The 17539-nt window shown below is 35.1% G+C and overlaps 1 protein-coding gene across 10 annotated transcripts; it reads left to right on the forward strand.

Moving 5' to 3' along the window:
* The first annotated feature begins 1315 nt into the window (after nt 1–1315).
* LOC128223737 (monocarboxylate transporter 12-like) lies at nt 1316–16786 on the forward strand. Of its 10 annotated transcripts, none has more exons than XM_052933098.1 (11): nt 1316–2731; nt 3372–3452; nt 3888–4048; nt 4346–4489; nt 4912–5059; nt 5259–5345; nt 13117–13277; nt 13574–13717; nt 14141–14288; nt 14512–15287; nt 16393–16786. In XM_052933098.1, exons 7-11 carry the CDS (start codon nt 13178–13180, stop codon nt 16554–16556), a joined length of 1332 nt encoding a protein of 443 aa, XP_052789058.1. In that variant the 5' UTR covers nt 1316–2731; nt 3372–3452; nt 3888–4048; nt 4346–4489; nt 4912–5059; nt 5259–5345; nt 13117–13177; the 3' UTR covers nt 16557–16786. The 10 variants fall into 10 exon arrangements, with proteins under 10 accessions (XP_052789058.1, XP_052789057.1, XP_052789059.1 ...); XM_052933097.1 differs by having other exon boundaries at nt 1316–2457; XM_052933099.1 differs by having other exon boundaries at nt 1316–2457; nt 3929–4048.
* The last annotated feature ends 753 nt before the right edge of the window (nt 16787–17539 follow it).

Genomic DNA, 17539 nt, shown 5'->3' on the forward strand with positions numbered 1-17539 from the left:
AATAAAGTAAAAAAGCATTTGAACTACAGAAATGCATGATATTCATACAAAATAAGGACTGATGGAGCACATTAACAGTGAGTAAATTACGTAATTGAGAATTAACCATAGCAGTCACGTTTGAGATTCCTAAACGTCAGGTGTATAACTTTTAATCTATTTTACAAAGATTTTGCAGGACCATTCATAATACTTATATCATAAAAAAATAGTTCTCCTTTCTTTCTATTATAGTGCTTTATCATTTTTTTCTACACAAAATATCCTGTAACCTTTCTATCTGGTGCAGCCTTTATAGTGACCAGATTCAATCATACGTCCTCAACGCTGAGCAAAGGTAGATGTCCTAATGCAAACTAGTCGATCTATTTTCCCGTCCTATTATTGTTTAACGATATGCTGCAACCCTCAATCAACAAAATCTCTAGCTTGTAGCTCGAGTAGCCTTTCAATGCTAGCAGAACCTGACACAACTACAGGGTTGTATATGCTTTCGGGCATTTTAACATCAATTAGGGATCTTCATTTTCAAATCAACTAGCTTGCGTTGGCGGCAGGGCTGTTTCTACCGAACAGTAGGTTTCTGCCTCAGATCATCTTGTAAGTGAGGTAAATGTCATTAATTGCATGTAGCATTTTCAAGCAGGAATAGACGATATCAAACTGTTTGTTTTTTAAAAACATTTTTTATTTAACAGCCAATATACTTCCTGTAGTATTTCATTGGTAGACCCATCGATAGTGGTGTGGTTTACTGATCAATTCGGATAGCAGATGATTTATATTGGTACACGAAAATGCAACTACATAATTTCAACTTTCACTTCGTAGAAACTCGCCACGGCTGGGTCTGATATGGTTTTATTGTTTGTCATATATTTTACAACTTCTGTATGTTTGTATATTCCCAGGTTTATATACTACAAACTCCAGTATGTTCAAATCTGTAAAAAAAAAAACGCTTTATCGAATACATCATTTTCTAAACATCCCGCATATGTCCAACCATATGCTCACTGTAACCCTGTTGGTCCAACCTCACACACGCATGAATACTATTTAGGAACCCAGAAACAACATTCGATTGTTTAGATTTATACAAATGAGAACTCTGCTTCGCAATTTTAATTGATTAATTAAGATATGTTAACAAAACAATGAAACATTAACATATAGCAGGTAAGCATAAAGGTCATGAAATAGTATTTGTCTTTGTACTTGTACATGTAACTACTGGAAAAATTAATATTGAAGTTGGCCTTAAATGGCGCCTGCGAAATGTCTATCCCCATCTTTACCTGATGTTTAAACGTGTCCGGTATGCTCGTATACTCCTACCTTTGTGACATGTATCACAAATCGTACATGCCTCCTGAATATCGAATACATGCCTTAAACGTACACAAAGTATCCATATCTGTATGTCGAAGTTCACATAAAGTAGACCGAACGTACACGTGCCCGTAGTAGCATTTCACTTCCTCTCTATGACGTAATGTTATGAGTTGGGTAATATATGTTGCCTTACAACGCTGTATCTGATGTTCGATGTTATCGGATTTCGACATATGTGCCTTTCAACATGAACATATGTTAAGTTAAGGCTACATGGCTTGTCCTTGTAGTTTCCATGGTTTCATACATAAATGTTCCGATAAAAAATAATGTTAGGCGTTTCCAAGTTCTAACTGTCTCGAAGGCTGTGTAGGTCCTTACGTTCCTGCAAAGACGACTACTCGACATATTTTAGGAAAACAAAATGATGTACAATTACATGATTTGTATGAATAATCAATTGCATGTAATTGAACCTTGAATGTTTGTAGCAGTTATATCAGAAAGATATTGAGAAACGTGAGAACATGAATTATGAAAACTAGGTCAAATGTCATAAGTTACTGTTACATATTAAAATAAGTGTCTGCATTACAAAATTATAATGTTATATTAGTGATATAGTAAAGCTGAGAAATATCCTTATAGATTATAAACAATACTCATGTATGATTAAAATAGCATACAATCTACGCCTCTAACGTAGCAACAATTATATGATATGCCGTTCACTTTAAAACGTTTTCTGAACGTATAAAAACCGTGTATTAAAACAAATTTGATTAATTAACAAGTTGTTTACCTAAACTATTCGTACATTACAAAATTAATTAGACGAGAAAATCCATCAACCTTTTACATTAAACAGTGCATCTTTAATGTGGTACAACGTTTGAACTGTTGCAAATGTACGTCATATGTTCTTTTATTCACTTATACACCGATGCATTTACGTTGTAGTTTATTACAAAATAGGATTAAGTTAGGTTTTATTAAACATGTAGTATTATATACTAGGATGACAGACGTTGAAATCATTATTACATTAACCAGTGGGGATTTAATTGTGCATTAGACTTATATATATAATTACCAAGACTTCATAATGTTGCTTCATAAAAGGTCAGCATTAAATGTATGGTTGAAGTAGAATATAAAATATTGTATTTTATCTCAGGTCGGTCGGGATCTTTGATATTTTTTTTTTAATTTTCATCTTTGAAACGTATGTTCAGAAATATGTCTTCAGGTAGATTTATTATTAGAACATGTTTCCAGTTATCTGCTTTATTTTTTTTCACAAAAAATATTGAGCGCGTGAATGGTGGACACCAACTTTTATCAGAACGTGACGAAACTGCATTTAGTGGTTTTCGTCATCACCAAATTGTGTAGTGTATGTATACGTTCGTCAAGTTTGTATTGTTGTTTAAAAGTTCAAATCACTTGTCATTATGTTATAAAGTGCATTATGTTTGAGGAAGCTGTATTTAGTGTTTTAATTTTAATGTTTGACAGCTGCTTCTACACCGTCTACTAAGTATATGTTTTTGTCATGTATGACCCTATATATTAATGGCAGTTCACATGAAACTGAGTTTGAACTGAAGGAAATGACGCATGCCGCATCATTGTGTAGGTATTGAAGTGTATATATCGAATATAGACTATCAACTTCACATAATCATCAATCTTTCCATAATTCTATTGATTCAATATCTTAAGGATACTTTCTTACTCCCAAGTAAGAAGTAACACAATTAATAGAAATGTTTTAAATTTACTGAAAAGCATGAATAAATATACAAAATTATTCTAATGACGGATACAGTCTTTACTTTAAAAGAAAGGTGCAGTTAACACGGTAGCTTTATTTTATGAGACGATAGTTGATCACTGTAAATGTTTTAGGACCCTTCAATCATTAAATATCCGTGCGCTTGCAGCTATAAAATACACGGCTACAGTCTTGTTTTTAGTAATTAATTAATTAGTAAAAGGTTTATCACTCAAAATCTATGTACTTTGTAATTCAGGTGCATATATTGATTTTGAATGCGAGTGTAAATTTGAAAATTCGATGGAAATTTACATCTTAAACGGTAGTCAAAGGCCATGTAAGTATACCAAGATTACTATATAGAATTAAGTTTATATAAATATGAGATAGAAATAGCACACATCTATATACTTTCCTTTGTTACTCTTTGTTCAATTTTAAAGTTGGTCGTGAATATCACCATAAAAGGAATAAAACAAAATTCTATTGTTTTAGCCTTATATTATAATGTATAATCAATGAATTGGTATTTAAATTATAAAAACTCTACTTCATGTTTGTCAAAACATTGATTATAATTGAAACGAATTAACATTGAGTACACGATTGGCTAATTATCACATTATATCTTCATAGGTATAGTATAAGATTTGTATGTTATAATGCCTCAAGGGACTAGTTTTAAGTTACGTGTTTAAATTAAAAGGCCCATAGGGCCAGCACTTCCTTGCTTTATTTGATCGTATTTCTGTTCTATGCAATTGATTTACAGATGGCTAGTTTGTCTATCTGCGTTTCTCGCGAACTTTTTAGCGCTGGGTGTATTTTTCTCGATGGGGACATTGTTGTCAGATATTATGGACACATTCAACGTAACCCGTGCCGAAGCGGCACTTGTAAAGTCTGTGGGCATCACAGTTAGTCTCTGTTTTGGTGAGTTTCATATGTGTCTTTTATTGAAAGAAATAAGTTAAAAGTTTTGGCTTTTTTTAATTATTTAAATCCTTGAAACTATTAGGTCATGCCAAGTGTCCTGCGGTATTGCGTTTAAAAGTACAATATTAACTGCAAATCAAACATCATGCACGGGTCACATCGCTACAAGGCAACACACATAAAACAAATATGAACATGGCTTCATTGTTGAATAATACGAGAACCCCATTGGCACTCCTTAAGATCAGAAAGCTTGAGAACAAGTAGTAATGCTTTTTGTCGTGTCTGTTCCAGGCTTTTGCCACGGATGCTTGGTACAGACGTTTGGTGTACGAAATGTTGCGATATTTCTTTCCTGTTGCATGTCCGTGGGTTTTGGCATTTGCTTTTTTGCTACGTAAATCACATTCCTAGTGATATCGATGGGATTATTTGGATGTAAGTACTGGAAAAAGGGATGATGTCGTTTGATAATTATTCGATTGTTTTTCAATTTTGTATTCATTATATATATTTAAGGACGGCATTATTAAAAATATACATTATTTTACGCAAAATAAGTTATTTAATAGAATCATTTGCCATAAAAGCAGACTTATTTCTTGTGACGCCAAAACGTTATTATATTATTTGACGATTTGTATTTCAATATATTGCATACAAATGGTATTTGAAAACAAAATAAAGTCATGTATAAAAATCCTGCAACAATTTGCATTTAATCGTTTTACAATGAATTTTGAATTGAGAGTTCGCATTAAGAATATTAAATGACCCAAACGTGTCTGGTTACTAGAGATTGGATTTACATATTGTAAGTTGAAACCCTCAGCAAAATTGCTTTTCCTCTGTTTTAATAGGTATTCCTGTCAGTGGAATTATCATAACAAGTGCCGCTGCTATTGGTCGTCATTTTCACGGCAAACAGGGAATATTTTTCGTAACCTTTATCAATGTTGGATCTGGCCTGGGCGGTGTATCTTTTCCTTATCTTTTTAATTATCTGACGTAAGTTTTTACGTATTCCGAGTAATTATGTGATTGAACAATACACAGTAATGTTGACATATACATCTGTATTCAATTAGGCATCCTCAGTATATAATGTCAGTCATGTTACATTTTATAGTGACATGAACAACGCTTTCTTTCTTCTCATTATTACATCTTACATCTTACTACATAAATTTTTGATTTAATGTTTCAGATAGTATTTTGGGTGAACATACCTGGGCACAGCACAGCATGCAGCTCTTACACATCCTGTTGCAGTTATAGCATAACAAAGGTGTTGGTGAGCAATTAACTTCGCATTTCATTCATTTACTTAACAACGTATTGATAATATAAAGGCATTTGATTGACTTAAATATATCCATTCTTCTCTTTCTTTCTACAAGTCCCTTGTGTCTGTTTTTCACTTTGTCTATGAGTCCATCGGTATATTATAGCCCTATTATACCCCGGTGTTATTTATATATTTTGTAAAAAACAACAAAAAAAACAACATAAATCTGGGTCAGATTTACTAGGATCTTTTTGTCTTACTTCATACAGATAGACACATAGTTGTTTAGCTTTTAGCAAAGATTAGTGTTTACACTATGTACGTAGAGGAGAGATTGCAGTTGAGCATAGTAGTAGTAATGTATGTAGTATCTAGGTCTCTTAAGTAATCATTTTTATTGCAATATTTTTCTTGTTTCTGAATACTGATCTTTTATTTTGAAAATACAAGAACAATATTATTTTGAGAGCGCTCTCATAGAAGGTATTGTGAAGGTTTTGAAGTTAATTAAATAAAATAAATTTTCATTTAATGAATTCAATTTACAGTATAATTTAAGTTTGCAAATCTGGTTATTTAATTATACAGTATACTGCACACACTTGGTCATCTTCATAGTGATACATATATTCATTGACATAATAGTTTTACACATTTATTTAGTGATAAACATTGTCAAACCATTTGATAACATCAATAAATAACAAAGTGTTGATTTTAAACACTTAAAATTCTGAATTCAATACAATTACAATTATTTAAATTCATTCAAACTCGTAGTCATATATGTACCCAGTTTGAATAGATTCCAATTTTCTTGTTCATACAACTTGAACATTTGGAAATATTCACTCAGTTGTTGATAAAATGGACACTACTGGTGAAATCGCTGGGATCAAAGATGAGGAGCTGAATTATTTTGCAGAGCAGCTACGAAAATCAGGGAGATACAGGGTATTTGAAACTTCTAGCACTCCTCGTTTTGATGCAGACACAACTCGTGTCCTTACGCCAACTCCTGAGAAAGTTGTGCGTCATTTGCGACAGTTTGATTTTGATACAGAGTCAGGTGGAGGAGCTCGCCAGAAACTTCTTTCTTTTTTCTCCTAACAATCCATTTCTGGATGACAAGCCTAAACCAGTGGTTGCTGCTGTTCAGTCTTCATTTCAACCACCAGTTACTCGCTGAGATTCTGTTTTTGATCCTTTTGATTCACTGAAGATTACGAACGATCGCAAAGATAGCGCATTCAAGGTTCCAAAACTTGTTGAGTTTTCTGGTGAGAAACCAGATGAATTTGACCTTTGGTTTTATGATCTGAAGTGTTTGTTGCGTAGTCAGGTTTATTCTACACCAATTATTGTTGAAGCCATTCGAAAGAGTCTTAAGGGTAGGGCTCGCCTGGTACTTTTACATGTTGGCGAGTCAGCCACTGTAGAAGATATTGTTGATGAACTGGAGGCTGTCTATGGGAATATTCACTCCAGTGAGAAACTCAAAGAGAAGTTTTATAATGCAAGGCAGGGAGCTGGTGAGTCGGTTGCTGAGTATAGTCTTCGTTTAGAGCAGATCTTGTCTAACATCACCCTTGATTCAGCAACTAAATCTGAAATGCTGCGAAACAGATTGTGGGCTGGGTTACGTAACTCTGAGCTGCACAACATGTCTCGATATAAATACGAGACTGCTCTTGCTTTTAACAAATTCCGCAATGAGCTACGGCAGATGGAGTTGGACATGCAGCCAAAGCAACAGATTGTTCAGCCTGCTGTCCAGCAAATGAATGTAGTCGAGAGCAGATTGTTGCAGCAGATGCAAGATATGACTGCAGAGTTCAAGTTTTTAAACACTAGGGTGTCTAATATAGAGAAAGACTAGTGTCATCAAGAAGGGACAGAATCAGCCCAATACAAACATAAATGCCCCAGCTTCTCCTGTCAATGAGAATAAGCCTGCGGTGGGTTTAAACAGGAACGGACCTTCATCGAAAGGGAGCCGATAGTAGGTCTGGTACCCATTCACACAGCGCCCTTGATTGGTAGACCGAATGAGACGACTATTCTTTTGAATGGCACATCCTGTTCTGCCTTGCTTGACACGGGTTCAATGGTTACTACTCTAAGCCAACGTTTTTATTGCTCTCTTTACCCTAGGCCTACACTTTATAGTCTAAAAGATTTTGAACTTGATATTTCTGGTGCAAATGATGCGAAGGTTCCATATTGTGGATACTGTTTGATTGATATGACATTTCCGTCGCTGGATATTGTTCTTGTTTCTGTACCGGTACTGATCATACCTGATACAGCTTATTCATCCAGTGTTCCTATGCTGGTAGGCACCAATGTTATCAACTATGTCAAGTCATCTTCACAATTACAGCATATGCCTCCTGTATGGCAAGATGTATTGTCTTCCTTGACAACAGTTACCACACTTTCTGTGAAGGCATTTTCAAAGAAACCGATCATAATTCGGCCGAATGAGACTAAGACAGTTTCCGGTTTGGTCAGAGGAGTGGGAGATTTTACTGATGGCATGACGGACAATGACGAGCGGTCACAAGGATTGAGTGTTAGCCCCAGAGTTGTTCGGGTTAATCCAAATACGTCGTTCAGTAAGATTCCTGTTAGAATTTGCAATCTCTCTAATAAGACTTAATCTATCATTCCCAAGTCTGTCATTTGCTCTCTTCATGAGGTCGATGTTGTAAAGAAGGTTGATCCCTCGGAGGCTTCCATTCCCAAAACACGTAACGCTGATAAGACTCTTGAAGAGCTAGGCATTTGTGTCCCCAGGGGTACATTGACACATGGTGAGCAGGAACAGGCCAGCACTTTTCCTACTCGGTGGAAACACTTGTTTTCAACAGACATTACTGACTTGGGTTGTACTTCTTTGGTTCAGCATGAGATTAACCTTACAGATTCTACTCCATTCAAAGAGCCATATAGACGGATTCCACCTGGGATGTCTGAAGAGGTGAGGGAGTATTTGCGTGAGATGTTAGATGCAGGAGCTATTCGAGAATCTAAATCTACTTTCTCTTCCAATGTGGTTCTGGTTAGAAAGAAGGATACGTCTTTGCGTTTCTGTATTGACTTCCGGCGCCTTCATTGTAAAAATATTAAGGCTGCTTACGCTCTTCCTCGTATTGATGAGACAATTGCCGCTCTCGCTGGCTCCAAGTATTTCAGTAAGCTTGACTTACGTTCCGGCTATTGGCAGGTTGCCATGAAAGAGGCTGATAAGCCCAAGACTGCTTTTTCTGTGGGGCCTCTCGGCTTCTTTGAGTGTAACAGGATGGCCTTTGGTTTAACCAACGCCCCAGCCACATTTCAGCGGCTCATGGAACGTAACATGGGAGAACTGCACTTGAAGGAGTGTCTCATCTACTAAGATGAAATAATCATATTTAGTGATTCTCTTGATAGTCATTTTAGACGTCTTAAATCTGTCTTTCAGCGCTTGGAGTCTGCTGGATTGAAACTGAAAGGGAGTAAGTGCGAGTTCTTTCAGCGAGAGGTTAAGTACATAGGTCATGTTGTGAGTGAGAATGGGATGCAGACAGATCCTGAGAAGATTGAAGTATTGAGGAGGTGGAAGGTGCCCTCTAATCTGAAGGAGTTGAGGAGTTGTCTCGGATTTGCGGGGTATTACAGGCGGTTCATTTCCCAATTTGCCCATCTCGCCAAACCACTCAACGATTTGCTTGTTGGGGACAAGAAGGAGAAGAAGAAAAGCAGAGAACGTCAGCCTTTGGAGTGGGGTGAAATCCATCAGAAGGCATTTGAGATCATTATCGATCGTTTGTGTTCGGCTCCTGTTCTTACATATGCAGACTTCTCTAAGCCATTTATTCTCAACAATGATGCAAGCAGTCTTGGAGCTGTTCTATATCAGAAAGTTGACGGGGTTAAAAAGGTCGTCGCATACGCGTCTGGTGGGTTACGCGGTGGTGAACGCAACTACCCGGCTCATAAACTTGAGTTCTTGTCACTCAAATGGGCTGTCGTGGACAAATTTTACGATTACCTATATTGTAATGATTTTTTCGTTCGCACCGAAAATAACCCCTTGACCTATGCGTTCAAATCAGTGAAACTTGACGCTTTGTCACACAGATGGTTAGCAGCGTTGTCAGCCTTCAATTTCAATATTGTCTACCGTTCAGGAAAAGAGAATATAGATGCAGATATTCTTTCCCGTCTTCCTGGTGTGAGGAGAACGTTATGTTTGCGGACGTCATCAAAGCTTTGTTTGATTACCATCTAGTGAGAGTTTGTCCTATTACTGAGTGTTAGTCCTTCTCACAAACGGCAGCTCAGACCCCAAGGGACGAGGTTGATCCTGACACTCCATTAGCTGATACTGATTGGAAGGTTGAACAGGCTCGGGATAGAGCTATCAGTAGGGTGGCAGAAATTTTGAAGTGAAGTTCTAGACTGACTCGGCGCCAGATGTGCTTAGAAGATGAGTCAGTCAGGAAATTGCTGAGGGAGCGTTATTCTTTCGGGATGGTTTGTTGTACCGTCATGGTATGTCAAATGGTCATCCTGTTGACCAGTTGGTTGTTCCAGACGTCTTTTACGATAATATATGTGCGGGTCTACATGATGAGGCAGGTCACCAGGGCAGAGAACGTACACTTTCTTTGATAAAATCTCGATTCTTTTGGCCAGGTCTCGACACGTTTGTTAAAACACGTATCAGGCTCTGTGAGAGGTGCATTTGTCGTAAGACAAGAGAAAAGGTCTCTGCAGAATTGGTTTCCATCATTGGTTTTCACCAATGAGAAATGAAACAGCTCGGTCCACTGCCAAAGCGCTATTTGAGCAGTTCATTGTACATTACGGGTTCCCAAGTCGTCTACATAGTGACCAGGGACGCAACTGAGAGTGTTATTATAAGGGAACTTTGCGACATTGCAAAGGTCGAGAAAAGTCGTACGACCCCGTATCACCCACAATGCAACGGCAACGCCGAACGTTTCAATCAAACACTTATGAACATGACTAGGACACTCGATGATGAGAGAAAACAGATTTGGAAAGCCCACTTACCAGCATTGATACACGCTTACAATGCTACTCGGCATGAGAGTACCGGCATGACGCCATACTTTTTGATGTTCGGTAGACATCAGAGACTAGCAATAGATGCGTTCTTGGGCATTGAGCCAGATTTTTCTTCTTCAGATAGGTCAACTTTTATTCAGAGTATTCAGGAGCGTCTTGGGTTTGCCTACAAAGCTGCGACTCGTGAGGCTTGACGCCAAGCTCGTCGTCACTTAAACTAATTTAACATTAAGTGTTATTTTATGTCATTAAAATATACATAACAAATAAGAACGTAGGCAGAAGACTATTCCTGTTTAACGCCAAAAAATACATGATAAATTATAATTCAACTGATTAGTCATATTTGACCCTGGATCTAACATCTTCATATATTGACTTAACTATAATATTTTTCTTCTAATGACAAATTTAATTCAGTTATACAACATGCTACCGCTTACAATATAATTAAATGCAACGGTGAAGGCAACAAAAGCAGCAAGTATATTTCTATTATTGTTTAACAAATGTTCTATTATTACGTGTGATACAACTACATTGTCTACAGTTCCCATCTGCTTCTAAAGCCAGATTGAGCCTCAATATACACATTATATTTATCAGTCCAAGTGCTAGGTCTATTATATATAGCTTTTGTAAATAGTTTTGCAAGTGTATTTAACAATGTAATCCCTCTGTAATTACTTGCAATTTCATAACCACCGTTTTTCTGTAACGGAACAATAAAACTTTTAGATCAATTTTCTGTGAAGTATTGCATATTAAATAATTTATTGAAAGGAGTCATATCGGGCGTTATTTGACAGATGACCTAGAACAAATCGCGTATAAGAACATGCACTTACAGAAAAGCTACGAATTTACAAGTAATTATCCTAACATGAACTACCAATAACTTGGCTGAGTAGCTGACAGTGTGAAGGTATCCGAATAATGCTGTCCAAAATTTCAGCACAAACCAGAAAGGTTATTGTGCATTTAATAACACATAACAATAAACAGCTAAACAAATATGAAGTCAAAATGTCATTATAATCTATCATTGAAAGCGAGGTTTTGATAAAATAATTCAGAATAGATGAACGCAAGGTAGAAGTGATCATCCAACCATTTGGTTGCATCTCAGTTCGTTTGATTATGCAAAATTTAGTACCGATACATACAAATTGTTGATGTTTAAATATGAATCAGAAAGTGTTTGCTTTTTCAGACCAATAGTTTTACATACTAGGATGATAGAAAGCAACAGAAAAGGGTGTTTATTGAAACGTTCAACTTATTGTTACATTATCTGTTGGGGATTTGATTGTGTTTTAGTTGTATAAAATTACAAAGGCTTTATAATGCTGCTTGATCAAAGGTTAGAATTAAAGTTATAGTTGTAGAGGAATATCAAATAATGTTACACAGTATTTTTGTCTAGTCGATTGGAATCTTTGATTTTGTCTTTATTTTTTCAGTTTTGAAACTTTATTATTTATTATAGTAAAGTTTAGACATATCTTTATAGATTATTTACAATATTCATGTATGATTAAATTATCATACTATCTACGCATTGGCCGAATTGATCATGTTAAAACAATTATATTATATGCCGTTCACCTTAAACCATTTCCTTTACATCTAAAAACAATATATTAAACAAATTAAACAAATTATGTTTGAGGAAGCTTTAGTCTACTAAATATATGTTTTTGTCATGTATGACCCTATATATAAATGGCAGTTCACATGAAACTGAGTTTGAACTGAAGGAAATGACGCATGCCGCATCATTGTGTAGGTATTGAAGTGTATATATGGTTAGTATAGACTATCAACTTCACATAATCATCAATCTTTCCATAATTCTATTCATTCAATATCTTAAGGATACTTTCTTACTCCCAAGTAAGATGTAACACAATTAATAGAAATGTTTTAAATTTATTGAAAAGGATGAATAAATATACAAAATTATTTTAATGACGGAAACAGTCTTTAATTTAAAAGAAAGGTGCAGTAAACACGGTAGCTTTATTCTATGAGACGATAGTTATTCACTGTAAATGTTTTAGGACCCTTCAACCTTAAAATATTCGTGCGTTTGCAGCTATAAAATACACGGTTACAGTCTTGCTATCAGTAATTAAATAACTAGTAAAAGGTTTATCACTCAAAATATATGTACTTTGTTATTCAGGTGCATATATTGATTTAAATGCGAGTGTAACTTTAAAAATGCGATGGAAATTTACATCTAAAACGGTAGTCAAAAGCAATGCAAGTATACCAAGGGTACAATATAGAATTGAGTTTATATGAACATGAGATAGAAATAGCACACATCTATATACTTTCCTTTGTTACTCTTTGTTCAATTTTAAAGTTCGTCGTGAATATCACCATTAAAGGAATAAAACAAATGCTATTGTTTTAGCCTTAATTATAATGTATAATCAATGAATTGGTATTTAAATTATAAAAACTCTACATGTAGGTCAAAACATTGATTATAATTGAAATGAATTAACATTGAGTACACGATTGGTTAATTATCACATTATATCTTCATAGGTATGGTATAAGATTTGTATGTTATAATGCCTCAAGGGACTAGTTTTAAGTTACGTGTTTAAATTAAAAGGCCCATAGGGCCAGCACTTTCTTGCTTTATTTGATCGTATTTTTGTTCTATGCAATTGATTTACAGATGGCTAGTTTGTCTATCTGCGTTTCTCGCGAACCTGTTAGCGCTGGGTGTATTTTTCTCGATGGGGACATTGTTGTCAGATATTATGGACACGTTCAACGTAACCCGTGCCGAGGCGGCACTTGTACAGTCTGTGGGCATCACAGTTAGTCTCTGTTTTGGTGAGTTTCATATGTGTCTTTTATTGAAAGAAATAATTTAAAAGTTTGGGCTTTTTTAATTATTTAAATCCTTGAAACTATCAGGTAATGCCCAGTGTCCTGCGGTATTGCGTTAAAAAGTACAATATTAACTGCAAATCAAACATCATGCACGGGCCACATCGCTACAAGGCAACACACATAAAACAAATATGAACATGGCTTCATTGTTGAATAATACGAGAACCACATCGGCACTCCTTAAGATCAGAAAGCTTGAGAACAAGTAGTAATGCTTTTTGTCGTGTCTGTTCCAGGCTTTTTCCACGGATGCTTAGTACAGACGTTTGGTGTACGAAATGTTGCGATATGTCTTTCCTGTTGCATGTCCGTGGGTTTTGGCATTTGCTTTTTTGCTACGTCAATCACATTCCTGGTGATATCGATGGGATTAGTTGGAGGTAAGTACTGGAAAACGGGATGACGTCGTTTAATAATCATTTGATTTTTTTTTCAATTTTGTGTTCATTATATATATTTAAGGACGGCATTATTAAAAATATACTTTATTTTACGCAAAATAAGTTATTTAATAGAATCATTTGCCGTAAAATCAGACTTATTTCTTGTGACGCCCAAACGTTATTATATTATTTGACGAATTATATTTCAATGTATTGTATACAAATGGTATTTGAAAACAAAATAAAATCATGTATAAAAATCCTGCAACAATTTGCATTTAATCGTTTTACAATGAATTTTGAATTGATAGTTCGCATTAAGAATATTAAATGACCCAAACGTGTCTGGTTACTAGAGATTGGATTTACATATTGTAAGTTGAAAACCTCAGCAAAATTGCTTTTCCTCTGTTTTAATAGGTATCCCTGTCAGTGGAATTATCATAACAAGTGCCGCTGCTATTGGTCGTCATTTTCACGGAAAACAGGGAATATTTTTCGTATCCTTTATCAATGTTGGATCTGGCCTGGGCGGAGTATCTTTTCCTTATCTTTTTAATTATCTTACGTAAGTGTTTACGTATTCCGAGTAATTATGTGATTGAACAATACACAGTAATGTTGACATATACATCTGTATTCAATTAGGTATCCTCAATTGGTAATGTCAGTCATGTTACATTTTATAGTGATATGAACAACGCTTTTTGTCTTCTCAATATAGGAAGAATCAATCCTAATTAATTTGAGAACAAATTAAAATCTAACAAACACATACATCTTTGTTTCAGGGACACCTTTGGGCTAAGGGGAACATGTCTGATCACTGGTGGGATTTTTCTTCATATGATACCATTAACATTGCTATGGAAACCACCTATTACAAGGAAATCGAGGCAGTCAACAAATTTGCAAGATGTAGCTGGCGAAGATAATAAGGCGTATCATGCTGGTAGAAGTGAACTTAATGATGCAGATCAAGTTTGGAATTCACGAACGAACAAAAGCGACGTTATTGATGCTACACTTACAAATCAAACATTAACATCCGTTAAAGGCGAAAATAATACAAGCAATGGCGACGGAGGTGCGGTTTGCACAACACTAAAGAAACTTTTAGCAGATACAGCTTATATGTATTTTGCATTTGGAATTGCAACAGCATACTCATGTAACACAGTGTTCTATGTGTATGTGGTCGACGCACTTCAGGATTCGGGGTTTTCTGAAATCAATGCTACGTTAGGTCTACTTTTAATGAACCTAGCTGGCATTCTTGGACGGTTTCTTCCAGGCTCTTTGACACAAACTAAACATATAACTGTTTTGAAGATTCCAATGATTGCATGCATTATGATAATATTATCGCAGCTTGGATTAACACTTATCAGTAGTGTTTTTACAAATTTCCTGTCGTGCATTTTAGCGGGAACAGCAATTGGAATGTTTTCTTCTACTTTTGGTGTGGCCACTTTGAAACTGGTTGGCACTGAGCGACAAGCCACTGCAATGGGAATTTGTTTAAGTCTCTCGGGGATAACAAATGCCGTTTTGGGACCAATAGGAGGTATGTGATATTATAGACCCGAGATAATTTTCCGCGTAGCTATTATTTATCTCGTTAAGAAGGAATGTCAGAGATAAAGATGTGAAAAATGTTTCCCCTTTGACAAAATATTTTGATATCACTCTTTGTATTTTACATATTGGTGTTAATTGTCTATCACTTAAGTTCATTTTCATTCTTAATATAGCCATTTAACATACGAAACTTTTTGAAACGTATGACTATTAGTATAACTTTAAATATTACATTTGCCATAGTCCATGGTATATATAATATTTGACAATCATATTGTATAACCCACAAGAGATTATCACGTCGTCGTTTAATTCAATATTGCGCTTCGATTCGATTCGAAAAGCCCGACGTTTAGGAAATTAGTTATCCGTTACACAAAAATACGTTTAAATTTAAATACTCAATTTCAGAAGATACTGCTATCTTTCAATCGTAATAAACAATTATTTAAAATGTACATATATGTATTGGCTGCATTTTTACTTTAGTTGATACTGTATGAACGCGCAATGGTACGCGAGTAAATTCAACTTGCTCGCGTACCCTGTTGCGTTCATACTGCAAAAACGCAATTAGATTGCGATCAACACTTAAAACATGCGTGTCCTTTACATTCTTGTTTAACTTAACAAACACAGTATATAATCTAGACCTCTTCAGGTAATTAAAATACTATGTGTTTTCAGTCGTTTTAGTTTATTGTTAAGGAATTCTATGTACATTAATGTAAACTTTTGAAGCCTGGAGACTCCATATCATGTTGATAGCATTTGAAAGGGTTTACTTATAAATATGTAAATATTATGCTGCTATGCATATCACGAACACGTTATCTATTCATTCGAATGATGCAAACACATTCATTCAATTCCGATTTCAATTTAAAGTTCAAAAATACAAATTGCCATTACTTAATAATTATCTGTAAGAAATGTTCGGTAATATTCTTTTCATACAATACATCAGTAAGCAATATACTTTCAAGTAAAACCAATAAGCATTAACATTGAGTTATATTTCCAATTGTTGCATGAAACTAAAAGAACATTTGTACAGCGGATACCGTAAATACGAATAGATTGCTTTTCAGGATTGATCCGAGATAAAACAGGATCTTATACGATTCCGTTTCTACTTTCGGCCTCAGTGGAAGTCCTAGCAATCGTTCTACTCATAATGGCACAGTTTTACAGATTCAAAGATCGAAGATCAGCAGAAAAACAGATGCCTGTGTATTATAACACACGGTTTTGATGTGCATTTCAACTAGCTTGACGGATGTTTTGAATATTTTCCATATGGACGAAAAGTGGACACCTAAGCAAAAAAATCAAGTACTTACTAGACAAACTCGAACAGCAAAACTACAAGAGGCAAATACATCATTGGACACTCTTCAGTGTATTAATATTTTGTTTGTCAAAAAATGTTTAAAAAAAATATAAAAGAAATGTTTTATAAATTTAAAACAATAAATATATAATTGGAAATTAACAACTTACCGTTTATTACCGGTTATCCCGTTTATCAAACATTTTACTGATCTTTGAAGCTGAATGTTCGAACATTTGTTTTCATACCAAACAAATTACAGACAAAAACAACTGTTCGAACATAAATAAAATTTTATATCATCGTTCAAATGTATTTTGAACTGTTAACCATTGTAGTACGTAAAATGAGCTTCCTGGAGAATTCACACATCAATTTACAGATAGATCCGATATTTTTTACCCCACCCACACCTCAAAATGTGTCAACAAACTAGCATGGCATTTACTCTTAATATCTGGAAAACAAACATTTTAAAGCGAAACAGACTGGTCTCTGACAGTAAGATGACTGAATATTAACTTACTATAAAAACACGCGTACATGCAGCCTAGCTTAAACTAAGAAAAATGGTTAAAATCCAATGAGTATCCACATTTGTTTTGCTAACACATTTGACCTTCCAAATTTTTATTCTTTAAATAGCGGCAGAGTAATTTGGTTATGATTCATGTCCATCTTAAAATAAAAAGTGTTTTCATTATTTTTGGAACATATGTGCACTAATAATACTTCATTGTTTACTGTTCATAAAGCTTATAAAAAACGAGCGAATATTAAGCTATAAGAATGAATAGCAGAGAACTATTTCTCAGCAAACCGAAAGTAGAAAAGTTGACAGCTATAATTATGCATGAAAGGCGCCCCACGGGTAGCGGCGTAAAGCCCACCCTTTTTAAAAAAGG

This window comes from Mya arenaria, chromosome 17, assembly GCF_026914265.1.
Source record: "Mya arenaria isolate MELC-2E11 chromosome 17, ASM2691426v1".
Lineage (NCBI taxonomy): Eukaryota > Metazoa > Mollusca > Bivalvia > Myida > Myidae > Mya > Mya arenaria.